The sequence below is a fragment of the Falco rusticolus genome, chromosome Z (assembly GCF_015220075.1).
Source record: "Falco rusticolus isolate bFalRus1 chromosome Z, bFalRus1.pri, whole genome shotgun sequence".
NCBI lineage: Eukaryota > Metazoa > Chordata > Aves > Falconiformes > Falconidae > Falco > Falco rusticolus.
Genome location: NC_051210.1, coordinates 331,148 through 346,830, shown reverse-complemented (window position 1 = coordinate 346,830; position 15,683 = coordinate 331,148). Strand labels below are relative to the sequence as shown.

The following is a 15,683-nucleotide window of genomic DNA, read 5'->3' as shown; positions in this document are numbered from 1 at the left end:
TATTAATGGTTAAAAAAAAAAAATTCCTCCTGTGGTGCCTGTACCCCACTGTCAAGATGTACATGCTGGTGTACATGGGAAACAGATGAAATTGGGAGTCTCAGATGCTTTGGGGGATTATTGTTTTCCACTTGCACCACTGAAACATTTTTGAATAAGCAAAAATTGAATTCTCTCATTGAGAATCGTTCTTTGCTGATTCTAGAGAGACATCACATTTTCTTTTCCCCACTTTCTCTTTTCTTCAGAAAAAGGAGGAAAGAGAGAGACATCTTTTCTGCTGCGTCCTTCTTGCAAGGACGAAACTGTTCTAGCCAGTGAGAATTAGTAGTTCTTTAGCAAGGCCACTTTGTTTTTCATCACCTTGCAATTGTGCCTCAAGTATGGAAATAATGTGTTTCTGGAAAACTCTGTTTTCTATTGCGAGCTGATGTTGAGAGAAGTCCATCCCGGTTGTCCCAAGAAAAGGATGTCTTTGTCATGTGGAATGTAGTACACCAAAAAATGAGGACTGAAATGGAAAAGACACTGTTCTTTTGAATTCTCTGCTTCTTTTCAATCTGTGTCCCTCAGAACCCAACCAATGTGAGATCATGCTCAAGAGGTACGACTCTCAGGGTCTCCACAGCTTACTAATGCTGTTTGGTGCTTTCACATTTGAAGTGTCTACAGAGCTTCACAGTGGCTTGAGAGCAATGTATCATCTTCGCTAGGGCAAACTACAATCTTCCATGTTAGTGACTCTCAGAAGAGCCACTGCAGCATCTTGATGCATGCTTACAAACCATGAAGAAGGCATTGAGAAGAACTTTCCCCCTTTTCCGGCAGTGAGAGATGTTTGTGGTGCATGCCTCCAGATACAGGCTAAAAGATCTGCCTGTCTGGTATGGTAGTAAGCTCGTAAAAAGCTCAGGAACACCAAAATTAGAGCAGAGTCTTAACACTGGAGTTTTCTTCTCGTAAAATCACGACGTGCCGTTAGACATCTGCACTGGATCAGTGCTTTGTTACCACTTGCTGTTAGGAGTGCTGTGTTGCTGGAGCTTTTCTCATGTCTTTGTTTTCCTGGAAGTTGCGAGTTTGAAGATGATTTAACATGGAGGGGCACCGTAGTGCCCAGGGTGCTGCTTGTATTCCTCACGTGTGCCACATGAGGAGGTTTCCTTGGGTAGAATTTTTTCGTCTATGGGAAATCAATGAAGTGGTGTGGATTTCTGTTCCTGAATTGTTAGAATTTTTCTTTCAGTATGAATATTTTTTCAGGAGCCTCCTGCATGTGTTTCCTATTCCATCTTTACTATAATCCTCACGAGGATCAAAAAGAGGAACTAGGGATGTATCCAACAGGTTTTCACCCACTCCAGGTCTCCATAGTAGCTTTAGCTCAAACTTCAGTTCTGCTCTCAGGGTAACGCAGTCGCCTGCATCCTAGTTTTGATCAGGCTTTGGGGGATTCCTTTCATCTAGAGGTAAAGACCATGTAAAGACCTCTCTGGTGTTCTGTTCTGGTGTCATTTTAGCCTGCTCTTCATCACGTTAGAGCTCTGTACTACCTTTGGAACCTGTTAACCGCATTGGTGCCGTTACACTTTAGTACTCGGGCATTCCCATTTCCATCTGTGTCTTTAGAAGTGTTGAGGGTTGTCCTCCTCCATATCTGTGAAGCTACCGAATGATGTGTAACATTTCAAAACCTTGAAAAGCTATAGGCACGGTCTAAGTCTGGTTGTGTTAACAATTTATAAATTGCTTCTCCTAAGAACCACAGAAGTGCCAAATGAGAATCAAGCCACGATGTCTAGCCGTTACAGTTTGTTCTCTAGAGACAGGTTAGTCACTGTGGAGTTTGTTTGAATGCTCCCAGGAAAGGAATCTGAAAGCACTGAGAACCTTTGGAGCTGTTCTAGTATGACCACCTGGGGTCTGCCTCATCCCAGAGACCCAGTGGTGGTTCTTTACGACTTCCAAGAGCTGTTCTTCTCCCACATGACTATGTGGGGAGAGCCTGGTCTGACCATGAGGGTGGGAAGGGGTTATCAGAACTGGGAGGATTTAGCTTGCCATTGCCCAATGAGTCAGGTTATCAGCATGAAGGACAGTTGAAGTGAAATTCTAGCCCATAGCCAAAGACTGGCAGTTAGCTTGTGTTGAAATGTGATTTTTTTTTTTTTATTCTTTTTTCCTGGTTTAAAGCTTTTTTGAATTTCAGGGCAAAAGTAGAGGCAAGAGCTCCAATTAAACTTTACAGGCTTCAGATGCTTATCTACATCAGCATTCTTCAAACTCAGGAATTTCCTAATGGCAGCATCAAGAGAGCCGTGCTTTTTTTCTAGGATACAGTTGATGGTTAATGGTTTCAGGTTTGTTATTCAGTTGAAGAATTAATGAATCATTTCCAAGGAACTTTAAATCTGGATTCCTCTCCATTGTGGGAAGAGGCATAATGTTGTTAGCCCATCTCTTACACAGCTTCTTTTAGGCCCAGTGACTTTGCCAGATCAGGCACCACGAGCCTTAGTAGAACAAGGCTTCGTGGACTTTGCTCCCTCTTTTCTATTTGTATCTCCTTCATTCTGTATTGGTGGAGAAAGACGCACTATGTTGCCAAAAGAGATTCCCAAGGTACAACTGTAGATTTGCTGTTAACTGACACTTGAGAGGTGGAGCAGCGGTACTTTTCAGGCTCGTGTCTTAGCCGTTAATTGAGTACCATTTTAGCTGACTCCGTGAAGGAATCTGTACAGATCGTTAAAGCAATCCGTGGGCACTGGTTAGGCTTCTGGGCTCTAACAGTTAACGCTGATAACTGCAGTAGATACCAGTCTTCAAGGGCTGATTAAGAGGTGAAGATTCTGCATGGTGATGCAGCTGCCAAAGCCTCTGGCTTCCCTTATGACCTTCTTCGATGAAGTGCTGTATTGCCACTGACAAAATCTGCTGCGCAGTAATGATGACTTAAATACAGAAATAGGCTCAGTGATGTTGGAGTCAGTACTCCAGCATCAATTCTTGGCATCCTATTGATCCTCCAAGAAATTTCAGGATAGCACTTGCCCTGGAGCTAGACCCATGCAGACCTCTCTAGTCCTCCACGCCAGGACCTTGACCGCCCAGCCCGAGCTCTGCTGGCGGTCGTCCCTCGCAGACTGGCTGGGGGGAGGTTTGCAGTGACGTTCAGTTCGATACCTGAGTGAATAGTACGGACGTGTTGTCAGATGAATCGCACCAGAAAATTATTATTCCTATTTTGAAATTATAATTGTGATTTTTTAGTGATTAACTTAAAACAGTCTAAGGCCATTTTTGGCAGTAATCTGTCCTGAAGCTTCCCTTTATTTTATGACTGTACTTTTGATTTTATCTCATGCATTTTTTCACAGGTAATTCTGAGTTAGCATTTATTATTTTTCTCTTCACCAGGGACTGCTGGAATCCAAAAGGTATTTAAGACAACTTAATCAAATAGTTTAAAAGGCTTTCTCTTCAAAGTAAATTATTCCTATTTCAGTCATATAGGAAATAGTCAAAAAGTGAATTCTTGATGCACCCAGTGAGGACAAAGGATTTGTGTTCTGTCTTTCCTTCTCTAAATTAGAAATCACAGTATAGACAACGGAATTTCTAAATCATATGTTACACCTTATTCTCTGGTGGGAATAAAATGTTCATGTTTGCCTCCTTTTCTCTGTTTAACTTTGACTGCTGTGAACACTAGGAATAATGACCCTGCAGCTTTTCTTTCTTTTTTTTTTCCTCTTCTTCTTTTTTTTTTTTTTTTTTTTTTTTTTTTTTTTTAAATCTATTCATTTTATACTTTTCAGACAGATTTTTCCCCGGGGTGAAACAAAGGTTAACTGAAATTTCCTCTGTTGTGTACCTGAACGAATCAGCAGTTTGAGAAGGAAATCCCATTGATGGGCAAAGAGAGTGACAGGCTCTATTTAAAGAATTCCCCCGACTGTGTGGTAGACCAACCATGCCATGAATTTAACTGTTCCTGTGGTCCCCATACTTGTACCCACCAAAAAGAGAGAAAAACCTACTTTGTTCTGCAAATGTTGCGCTAAGCTTTGAAAATCATGAGCCACTGAGTTTTGTGAATTAACATTACTAGCAGTGGTCAAGACTAAAGGAAGCAGTGTTTATAGCATGAGACAGAAAACAGACAGAAAATTATGCGTACTTACCTAAGAGAAAAAACAGAGTATGTATTTCTGTTTTAACCTGTGTCTGTGCATTTTAGCAATTTGGTGCTATACATATTCCTCAAGAATACGATTTACAGAATCATATTGTCTTTCACCTTTTTCACTGCACATCATTATTCCCACTTAGTTCGTGAAACGTCTTGCCCATACATACCCATAAGAATAAATGGAGTTGAGGTAGATGCAAAAGGACATACACTTGGGAGAAGGTTCAGGATTTATTGTTAGAGAAGTTGTCTAGCAGTTCAGCTATGCAGAAAAGAGAGACACAGCTGAAATGCAATACTGAATGCCTGACATTCACCAAAAAGAGGCAGGATGTGCTAGCACCTGGGTGATTCTTGTATTTTTTCGTGGGCCCTTTAAATATCAAAAGCACACATCTCTGCCTGGTTAGGTTACTCCTAATTCATCTGTATTAAACTTCATGACCTGTGCGTCTTCTTGAAAACTGCGGCTCTGGCCCTGCAGCGGGCCCCAGCCAAACATGCTGCCTAGGGATTATAAGTACCACGTCGGAGCCCCCAGCCATCAGACTTTCCTTCTTTGGCAATGACGGTTGTCTTCTCCCATGGGTAATGGCTGCTTAAATTTGCTTAAAGTTGCTTTCATAGGTCTTGGGGTTTGGTGGTTGGGTTTGGTTTTTTTTTTTGGTTTTTGTTTTTTTTTTTTCACTTATGCAGAACTGTTCAGAGGTGTGGGTTTTTTCTTCTTAAACTCTGGTATGCTTTTGGCCGATGCTGCCTTCGCTTCAATCAACTTCTTACGTTTTAATTCATTTCAAATGGGTTGAGTTTTGCAGCTTGTTCACTGTCACCTTTCAGATTTTGTGAAAAAGTCCTGCTGGATCAGATGAACGTTCCTAAAAATTAAGTATTGCATGTATTTTCTCACTGGCAGAAGTGCATAGTACTGCACACACATACATACATACATATATATATACACACACACACACACGTATATACATATTAGGTAGCAAGGGGAGAGGCAGAAGTAAATCACCTTTTTCCTCATCAAAGCAAAGCTGAGAAATCCCTAGAAGTGTCTTAAGAAAAATACTACAGTTGGTTCCATTCCCTCTTCACAGCAGTTAATTTGAGTAACTGGGTGTTGCAGAGAGGGCTCCATCCACTGTGGCTGGTGTGCATCTTCTAGCCTGGGTACCCTGCAAGGAGTTGTCCATGTTGGGATGGAGCTGGAACTGCAACAAATCAGGAACCTGTGATGCAGGTGCGTGACTGGTCTCTCCGGACAGTGTGCTGAGATCCACAGGTTGCACGAGGAGTCACTCAGACCTGTGGTTCCCTCCCTCCAAATGTGTTTTGGAGCCCTCTGTACCTGCGCTGTGCTGCATCCAGATGTGGCTTGGGCACAAACTTCAGGCAGGATAAGGAGGACTAGCTCCCTTTTCAGTTCACAGTTAGTCTTCAGTGCCCGCAGAGAGATGTCGTTTACTTCAAAAACTTCTGGTGACGTGCGTGTGCATGTATATAGATACACACACACACACACACATATATATATATATGGGTACTTGGGATACATCTTCCCAGAAGAGAAAAATGTATAGTGCATCCTAGTGCATAGAAATCTGGATTCCTGTGCTTTGCAAAGTCTAATGCAGGGAGGCAATCTCGACTTCTTTTGTGGGACGCTGCTTGGTTGGTACGACTTCACACTTCCATTACTTGTATTTTGGAGGAAGGGCTGCTTGAACACAGAAAAACGGGGAACTCTTTATAGAAAATTATGTTACAGTCAGACTTGAATCACTTTGGTTCAAACATAAACAGGAGTTTTTTCAGATATACGCAAAACGTCACAATGTGAAATTCTTACAGATCTAGATAATTTTTAGGGGTTTAAGACTTATCATTTTAAAATGTTATTTGTTATTCTAGTAGCAGCAGAAGCTGTGTCCTGACATGCTAAATATTGTTCAGAGATACGTCTGAAACAGTCCTTGCCACAGAGGTCTTACAGGGGAATGTAATTAGGGTTCCCTATTCTGTAATGTGCTATATTAATTAGCAGTCAAAATCCAATTTTTAAAGCCCAGCTTTGAATTGTGTTTGCCCTTCAGGCCACATATCGTACCGTCACAGCTTGAAGCATCCTGTTTCACTGAATTGATCATAAACTAAACTAAATAAAATACATGTCTGCCTGTATTTTCCAATTAGAAGGGAGCAGGGGTGGCACGACTTGCCTTCCCCTTTTAAGAAAACGTAGTGGTTTATTTTCAAAGTTGAATGTCCATACTCTACCGTTTCTCTGTGTTTTTTAAATGAGGTAATGGAATAAACCCTTGCAGGCAGGCTGAACTTGCATGGGGAAACAGGGACGTGTTTTCTCCCAGCCCCAATAAGCAAAGTGTGACTTTTTGGCGGGGTCAAAATCTGCGCCCGGACGTGCTCTGCCTTGCTGGGGTAGCCTGCTTGCTGCTGGGATCGTTGGTGGTGTGGCATATAAGGAAATCTTCTGAGCAGTTTATTGTTAATTCTAAGTCAGTTTTTTGTTCTGTGGAAACGGATTGTTTCTCCGGGTAATTTCAGGGTTTGACTGCTGGTCCTCATTCTCCCTCCTCCCCTCTTCTCCCTTTCTGGAATGAAAGAGGGAAGGCTTGAATGCACATTGAACAGTGGTCCTAAATCTGGCTTCGCCATGAGCACTGCTCGGAAATTTACATTTTCATGCTGGTGGAGGGATACATCTGAATCTCAATGATCTTTCAAAATTTTTCTTTAAGTAAAAGCAAAGCTGTTGTGTATCATTCATCCTGTTGTAGAGGGGCACAGGACAGCCAAAGTGTAATACTTGCTAAAGGAAGAACCTTGCACAGAGCTTCCATTTACATCTAAACTGTAGATATTTTGCATCCTCTTCTTCCCCTCCTCTCCTTCCCTGTTCTGCAATTTGAAAAACCCATTTTTTTCAAAGTATAAATTCAAGAAACTTAGACAACAAGTTGTATTTTTTTAGTTGAGGTATAGGAATTAGTGTAATCTTACAAAGGAGATTGCTTTTAACGAATGAAGATGAGAAAGAATAAAAGCACAAATTTGCTGAAGATGTTCTGGGAGGATTTTATTAATACACTGTGAAATCTCACAGGACCCTTTAAGTAATGTAAATTTCAAGCGTGCAACTTCTCCACAGAAAAAAAAAAGAGGAAAGTCTTGACAGAGATTATCTGAATACTTTTAAAACTGCTGCTTTCTTAAGAGTAAAAACAAAGTGCTCATAGCCCCATTCTTAAGGCAGAAATCTGTCCTCTGTGTGTGTGTGTGTGTGTGTGTGCACGTCTGAAAAAAGGATGAAACGATTTAATGAGTTACTGGCTTGGCCTTGGAAAACATCAGGTGGCAGATTTAATTGTACCAGTCTTTGCTAAATACGGAAACTTTCCGTAATTAGCATATGTGTTTCATGCCTGTGCTTTGACCAAAATCACCCTCTCAGTCCCAGGGGGAGGTCTGAGGCTACTGATTGGGGGTTTGGGGTGGGAGAGCATCGTCCTTGCGCACCTCAAGGTGCTGAGGGGTGCTGGCTGCCTGCCCACCCCAGGGCTGCAAGCTGGGCCACCACTGTCTCCTTGCAAGAAGAGTTTCTTGAAGTCAGCGGTCCCAGGCCTGTCGCCTGCATGCCTCTGAGTATTAAGGAGTGAAAACAAACGTTATGGGTGCTACAGACCAGGGAGAGCGCGGTACAATGGGGTCCTCAACACGCCGATGGGTATTGCCGCTGGAGAACGAGCAAAGGGCAGCTGCAGGGCTGGGGGAAGGTGGAGTGGCCAGAAAGCCAGCTCAGGGGAACCCGCAAGCCACCCAGAGACTGGAAGTGCCTGTTGGACAAGTTAATTCATCCGAATAAGTACAGTGAACTGGGGGGAAGGGGAGGTATTTGTCAACTTGAGCAGAGTTTTGTGCTTCGTCTCATGATTTAGTGCTGTGGTCAATGAGGAAAATCGGTGGAGATTTTTCTGTGTGTCTCTAAAGCAAGATTTCGTGTTGGGTGCAGAAGTGTAACCCTTCCTACGTATTTCAGTCTGAATAGTTTCTTGTGAGTAAAACCAGAGCCTGATGCAATCTGTTGTGAATTAGACGTAACTTTTAGGTCACCAAACAAGTTTAGTGGAGATATATTTTGTAGTAATATTAATTCATTACTTAAAAAAAAAAAAAAAAAGTATTTTTATACAGAAAAAAAGAAATGAAAGCTCTTGTATTTATTTTTGAGCATTTTTAGTTTCTAGCATTAGGAATAATTGAATCTTTGTATCACGGTTTTCCCCTATGAAGCAGGGGATTTTGACAGTGAAGAAGAGAAACTTAGTTGGTTTGTCCTCAGGAAGGACATGCCTAATGATTAACAGGAGTTAATTCGCTGGTAATTTTGATCTGTAACCTGCCAACCATTCTGTACGTGCATTTCTGTGAAACATGGCGCTCACAGTACTGATTGCCAAGGCAGAATTTTGAATTACAGATATTTTTTCTTCATGTATGACTTTCCCTAACAGGCTTCCAAGTAATAAATAATGCTCTCAAATATGTCAGCACGTTTCTTTACTTGCAATGACCGGACACCAAAGGCCTGATTTTCCCTTGGGCATACCCACGACTCACTTGCACCGAAGCGACCTGATGCAATGCTGTCTCTTCCGTCCTCTTTGCTGGGACCTGAGAGTCCGGGAGAAGCAGTCTCCAGGGCTGCGGGCATGGTACCACTTCTCGTTCGGGTCATAGCTTCTCACCCTGAATGATGCTCGAGTGAAGGATGTGTTGGGGGCTTGTACTGGAGTTTGTGCCGTGGCAGTTGCTATGTGTACCATGACTTAGGTACGACACATCATTCAAATTGATGTACGAATAGGCTAGTTAATTCATTATTTATGTCTCTGTGATGGTTTTTAAGTGTTATTGGCATTAGCCAGTAAAATAAAATAAAAGCAAAATAAAACCATTTCAGAGTGCTTTCAGATTACAGAAGATAGTATTAGCCCCAGATTCTGGATGAAGAACAGCAGCAAGCAGGTATTATGCTCTAAAGCACCCCTTGCATGTTTGAGTGACGTACCTTGTACCCAGATACTGCATTACACACTTCAGCTGAGATTACTGACTTTTTCCATAAATGAAGGGTTAGACATGACATTATAGAGGGTATAATTTTAATTTCTAGTCATTGGAAATGAATAGTAACAATCAAAATCAGTTGGATACATTTTTACTGGTTTTTCTACCATTTGTAAATCTTGATGTTGTTGTGATTTGTGTTAATAACACATATATAGATGCTTCAGATTTGGATTGTGGGAACAGGATGGAACAATTTGCATTAAAAAGTCTGCAAACACACGGGATTAATTTGTGCACAGGTTGTAATGGTTACTGCAAAAGTATAGGTAAGGTGAACACCTCTGTTGACATGAATCCTCCTTTAATGATGAAAAAGATGATGCAGCTGTCTTTGCACAGCGAGAGAAGTAAACAGTGTTGACATGCAGAATTTTTAAACAGCTGTAACTGCGTCCCTGTTCTTTTAGCTCGCTGCTTTTTATTTCCTTTTATATTTTTTCTTTTTACTTCTGCCAGTCCAAAGGCTGTCTGTGAGAAGGTTATGGTGTGACAGTTGATAATTTAGTGTGTCGTCCTGATTTATTGCACATTACCAAACTCTGTTTTGAAATAGAGTTACTTAGCTTACAGTCTTTAGTTGCCGTGGTTATGCATAAAGTCATTTTGGCATGCAGCAGTCAGAAAGCAGTGCTGAAGACACAGATTTTTCTAATTTGCAAAGAGGAAAAGCATATTTTATGCTGCGCATTAACTTCTTGTTCCATGTGCTCCCACTCTGGCAAGCTCTGGATTGCAGCTAGGCATCCCCATGAGTGCAGGCAGAGATAATTCAAATGGCTGGAAACAGAAGCTTTGGAGTCCCTGCCTCTGAAGAAATTAAATCCTTGCCTGAATTTATACCCTGGGGGGCAGCGCAAGAGGGTGGTGTCAGGTGAAGTCCACCCAAGAGTTGGACGTCTGCTGGTTTTAAGGTCAAGCAAATTTGATGCCGAGTGGGCTGATAGCTTTCCTTTACTGAAGACAGAGCTAGTTTCTCTGCTTTAGTACAATTCAGAGTCTATTACCAGTTTCAGTAAGTGCAGTGATGATAAATTTGAATATATTATAGAAAAATATTCACATAAATTAAGTGCGATCAATTTTATTTCTGTTTTTCAGAAGGAGTTGATGTGGACTGGTCCATCTGCAATAAAGACTTAGAGGTAACACAGACAACCCAAATTGTTCCATAATTCTTTACGTTTCTTAACAAGCAGAGCAAGGGCAATGGGATTGAAATATCCATCTGTAGTTTTGGTGTGGAATCCTTAGCGGTGTCCTGTCAAAGGCAGGTGAAGCCTGAGCTCCTGTCCAGCAGGAACGCTGGAGCAGTCACACAAACGGAGTGGGAAGAGGGTGCCGTGAATCAGGAGTGCCTCCTCAGCTCCTTCCCAGTCTCTTCAGAGACTAGTAATTGTTTTGTGGGAGCTAAATCCCATCCCCGCGGGAGCACTACAAGCCATCTGTGTGTGGGTAGCCTTCCTGCCCTCCCGGAGGTCGGAGTTGGCTTAGGAGCTGATGCTCTTAGGCTGTGGCCCGGAGTACTCGTGCAGGATGCCATCGTGTCCAGGAAGAGTACGCTTCAGCTATAAGATCCAACTCCTTCGAGTTCTCTTTCCAAGGTTTAGTAAAGCTTACATAATCGGCTAACGTTAAAAAATTCTTCCCTTTAAGAGAAATGGTATTTCTGTACCTCTCCCATTCACTTCTTCAGTATTTTATTTCAGGTTTGTTTTTTTTTTTTTAATTACGATGTTTACTAAGCCGCGGAGGTTGGAGGTTGGATTTTCAATTCTGTTTGCCAGCACAGAAGGGAAGTGTGAGGTCACTGGGAGAGAGAGAGAGAGAGAGTTGTTTCCAGCTTCTGGTTTTTTCCTCTTTTTCCTTTTTAAATCTTTCTTTACAATTGCAACTTGCAGATTTGGTCTAGACTTGTATAGCATTGTACTTTGTCCAAGAAGTTTCCTTTAATGTGTGCAAGGGAATGTGTAACTTATATTTGCAATTAATGTTAGTTATGTTTGTATTCTGAGAAAAATGTCAGTTCATCGTGAAGTAGCGTAGTGAGTAAAAGTCTCTTGACTAATCAAGGGAACGCAAAACTTCACAACTGCAATTTTAAACAGCAAAAAAGAATGTCCCGAAGCATATTTGAACATTGAACAAGACTATACTTCAAGACTCTGCAGGTTCCTTTATACAGAATTATCCAGTTCAAACTTGTACATGTAAATTGAACTGGTAAAAAGTTAGATTTCTAACTTGAACGCTACCAGCAGTGACCTTCACAAATTTCCAACAAACACTAAACTACAGAATCTGAAATGATAAATTTGCTGCTTTTTTCTTGTCTCACCAGGCACAGATCTCCAACTATGGAAGTTTGAGGCATACCAGTATGCGGTACTACAGAGCCAATAAAAATGTTACCTGTAGAAATTGTGATAGACCAGGTCATTTGTCCAAGAACTGTCCTACTCCAAAGGTAAATGCAACACCTAAATTGCTTGTAGTTGCAGCTGTGTTTTCTAGTACTCTTTCGCTCTTGCCGTAACAAGCATTACTTCAGTGGTTTGTTATTTCATTGAAAAGTTGCTCCAAGTTGAAGGATAGTTTGCACAAGATCAGTTTACTACATAAAACTAGCTGTCTGTTTTGTGGAGGTCATTGCTTTTATTGTTTTTATAAAAGGAAACAATCTGTGAGTATAAACTGAGCAAAAAGAGGGTCAAGTACGACATAGAAACATTTTTTTTTCTTATTGTAAAACCACTTTAAGATGTACCTTGTTTTTCAAATGGATTTTCAACATTCAACAATCCAGAAATCACCCTTACTAAATGAATGAAAGCAGATATCTATATAATGAACTGTGATAGGAATAATGTAAAAAATTACAGACAGAAAGTTTGTTCGAGGATTAGAGTTTTAAAAATCAGTCGCTATACTGTGAAGAAGTGAGGGCAATTGCTTGAGAGTCTGGATTTACCAGTCCCCACAACAGAATCTGTAAAAACCTCAGTCCCCTCGGCTGGTACCCACACTGAGACTTCGAGCAACTGCATCCCATCTAGTTGAAACGTAAGCCCTTGGAGTGAGGATACACTCACTCACTGGGAAGATTGGCTTTAAAGAGATACAGGTACGGCCTTAGAATAGTCTTCAGCGTTTTGTATTTGTGGCTGCATGTGCTTGTTTGTGTGAGTCGCAAGGCATGCAGCCAAGTGGTTGTGGCGGACTGACCCTGGCTGGCAGCTAAGCCCCCAGCCGGCTGCTCGCATACACACTACTTGTGAGGTGGGGGAGAGGGCAAAAGCAAGAAAAACTCAAGGGTCGAAAGAAAGACAGTATAGTAAATGCAGACACACCCCGCCCCCGCCCCCCCCCCCCGCCCCGTGATGCAAAAGCACTCATTCACCGCAGCAGATTGCTGCCCAGCCAGGCCCTGAGCAACAGCAACGTCAGAAAACCTCCCTCCCCCAGTCTGTTGCTGAGCACAGCACTGTATGGAACAAATACCCCTTCAGCTGTTGGCTCGACTGTCTGGCTGTGTCCCGCTGGCCTTTGGTGCACCCCAAACCTGCTGGCAGTGCAATGGTCTGTGGCACAAACTATATTTACAGACCAGTCCAGTGTGTTGTGGTACAAACTGCGCGTCATGTTCCTATGATCCGGTTTGTTTTCGACTTTTAAGAAACGTGATAAAAAAATCAAGTGTTCCTACAGAGTGCCCAATACTTCCACTCTGAGTGAAATACGCTTTCCGGTTTAATGGTTATTTTTGCTGTATTCACTGAGCAAATAACATGGGTGCTGGGCATTTAACAAGTGCTTCGGATGCAAAGTCCAAATCAAGAAAGTACAGGGAGGCTAGAGAGTTACAGCTTTGAGTTTTACTCTATTCGTAGTCTCCCTTCACTTTGATTCCTTGGTGAAACATAACATCTCCGCAACACCTAGGAAGCAGTAGACACTTACTTGGGGTGGTCTCTTTGTTTCCTCTTTCTATTTTTTTTTTTTCCTTTTCTTCATCTTTTGAAACATTCTCACTTAACATAATTCTTTTTTTGTTTCTTCACAGAAAGTTCCCCCTTGTTGTCTGTGTGCAGAGAGAGGTCACCTACAGAACAGTTGCCCAGCACGTTTTTGTTTGAACTGCTGTTTGCCTGGCCACTTTTTCAGGGAATGTCTCGAGAGAGCCTATTGGAATAAACACTGCAGTCGCTGTGATATGAAGGGGCATTATGCTGATGTGAGTATAGCCCGTGGCAAAGAGCTCAGTCATTACTGGGTTTGTATCTGTCAAAAATTGAATTTACAACCACCACAGTCTTCTCATGCTTCTCTAATTTTATATAGTGTGTATTTTTCTAAGCATACGGAACTATCGTGGTTAGTATCACAGTCTTCATGAAGAACGGTTCAAAGAAAACAAGCTTTTGTGAACGCTCAGTCTTTAGTTTAGTTTTGTCCAGTTTAGTTAGGGGGGAGAAAAATGTCCTCATTTCTATTGAATGGAAGGTGTAGGGAGGTTGAAATTAGGAGACATGGTATGCTACAAGCATGCCAGCAAGAGGTAAAGAATAACGCTGATGCTCCAAGAGTTCCACATCCATGGTTTTTTTCCACTATGGTCTTGTATTCCACAATGAAAATATGAGGAGTTTAAACTAATGTCTAGTAGCCTTCCGGAGGTATTTTTACGTTACAGACATCCTTTAAAAACAAAATGGAAATGGTACACCTTATTTCTCACGCGGTTATAGGGGAATAAAAGTTGTATCTGACAGTAGCTCGTAAAGAAGCAGGTCTACAACCACATTCATGTGCCTTAGCTTAGTTTCTGCCTGCTTTTTGTCAGAGTCCTCGATTATTTGTGAATATGCAAGAAGAAAGACAATAATGAAATTGTCTCTCTACTTCCTTATCCCTACGGACAGGCCCATCACACATACAGTGTAACAGAATTTGTAGAACAGTTGGAAGAAGGTATACCCTGCTATTAGAAGTATTGACAGAAGCATTTAATGTCTGGAACCTACTGATATTTTGTCTTAATCCCACGAGAACCACCCTCGTGTTTTCCATCTTCACTGCTGTCATTCAAACCCGAGCTTCTGCTTAGACCAGCTCAGTTGGGTGGGCGCTGCTCCTGTTGCCAGTCATCCTAATTCCTCGTTCATGTTACGTTATGCTGCCTCTGTGTCACAAGTACTGGAGAGAAAAAAGTACTTGGTGCAAATAAGAATTTCCGTACCCTACCTACTAAAACAACGTTTCAGAGGCGTTCGTGAGCTGGCACCTGTATTCCTAGCCAAAATGGTTCTGTCAAGTGGCAATATGGAAGCTCGCCTTTCATCTCACTAGGAGATTGGATGTTCAGTGTATTTCCCACCAGATGTTTGGCCACTTGGTTCGGGTGGGAGCAGCACAGCGGGGGAGGGGTTTCTATTTATTTCATGGGGAGGGGGAGGCCCCGTAAAACACATGCATTCTGCTTGTGTTCTGAGCGTTCAGAGTTGCCTTGGAAAAGTGAATGAGTAACATTGGCACGAAGTTACTTTGTATGTTCCAGGTATGGAAACATGAAAATCATTGAAGTCCTGTAAGGTACTGAAGCATGTTAAAGGTCATTCAGTTACAGTGCACTCTCTGCACTGAAGACTGGGTAGGAGGTGAGGTCATGGGACTTCATTTGACTGAGACTTTTTTCTCAAAACTTTCTATTGTTTAAACACTACTGTTACGGAAACGCACTCTGCATGATCTCCTTCCTTTAATATAGTTCTTCAAATCGTCTGAATGCGTTTTGAAACAAGTCGAAACTGCTTTGCTCTTGAGAGTCTGCCCAAAGCTGTTATTACTGCTCGTGGAAGTTAGACAGAGAGATGCTATATGCCAGGGACAGTAGTGACAGGACAAGGGTCAATGGTTTTAAACTAAAAGAGGGGAGATTTAGATTAGATCTAAAAAATAAATGTTTTATAGTGAGGGTGGTGAGTTGGCCCAGGCTGCCCGGAGCAGCTGTGGGTGCCCCGTCCCTGGGGGGGCTCAAGGCCAGGCTGGACGGGGCTGGGAGCAGCCTGGGCTGGGGGGGGGGGCGGTCCCTGCCCAAGCCAGGGGGGCTGGAACTAAATGGTCTTTAAGGTCCCTTTGAACCCAAACCATCCTGTGACTCTGTGAACTTAAAAGCTTCTCGCATTAAAAGCTTCTGCTAGTACTTCAAAATACATGCATAATACACGCACACACACACATATACATCTATATAAAAACAGAAGTTTTTTTGTAATTGCTCAGAGAATTCACAAACCAGCGATATTTGTTTTCTTTTTTAAGTATGGTGTACCTC

The 15,683-nt window shown here is 42.1% G+C and overlaps 1 protein-coding gene across 3 annotated transcripts in view; it reads left to right on the top strand.

Moving 5' to 3' along the window:
* The window catches only part of ZCCHC7 (zinc finger CCHC-type containing 7), a 120,072-nt gene that overhangs the window by 70,079 nt on the left and 34,310 nt on the right, over positions 1-15,683 (top strand). For all 3 annotated transcript variants that reach the window (XM_037373542.1, XM_037373541.1, XM_037373544.1), the window contains exons 5-7: positions 10,451-10,494; positions 11,691-11,816; positions 13,413-13,583. In XM_037373542.1, the coding sequence (XP_037229439.1) occupies positions 10,451-10,494; positions 11,691-11,816; positions 13,413-13,583 (341 nt within the window). The remainder of the gene's footprint in view (positions 1-10,450; positions 10,495-11,690; positions 11,817-13,412; positions 13,584-15,683) is intronic.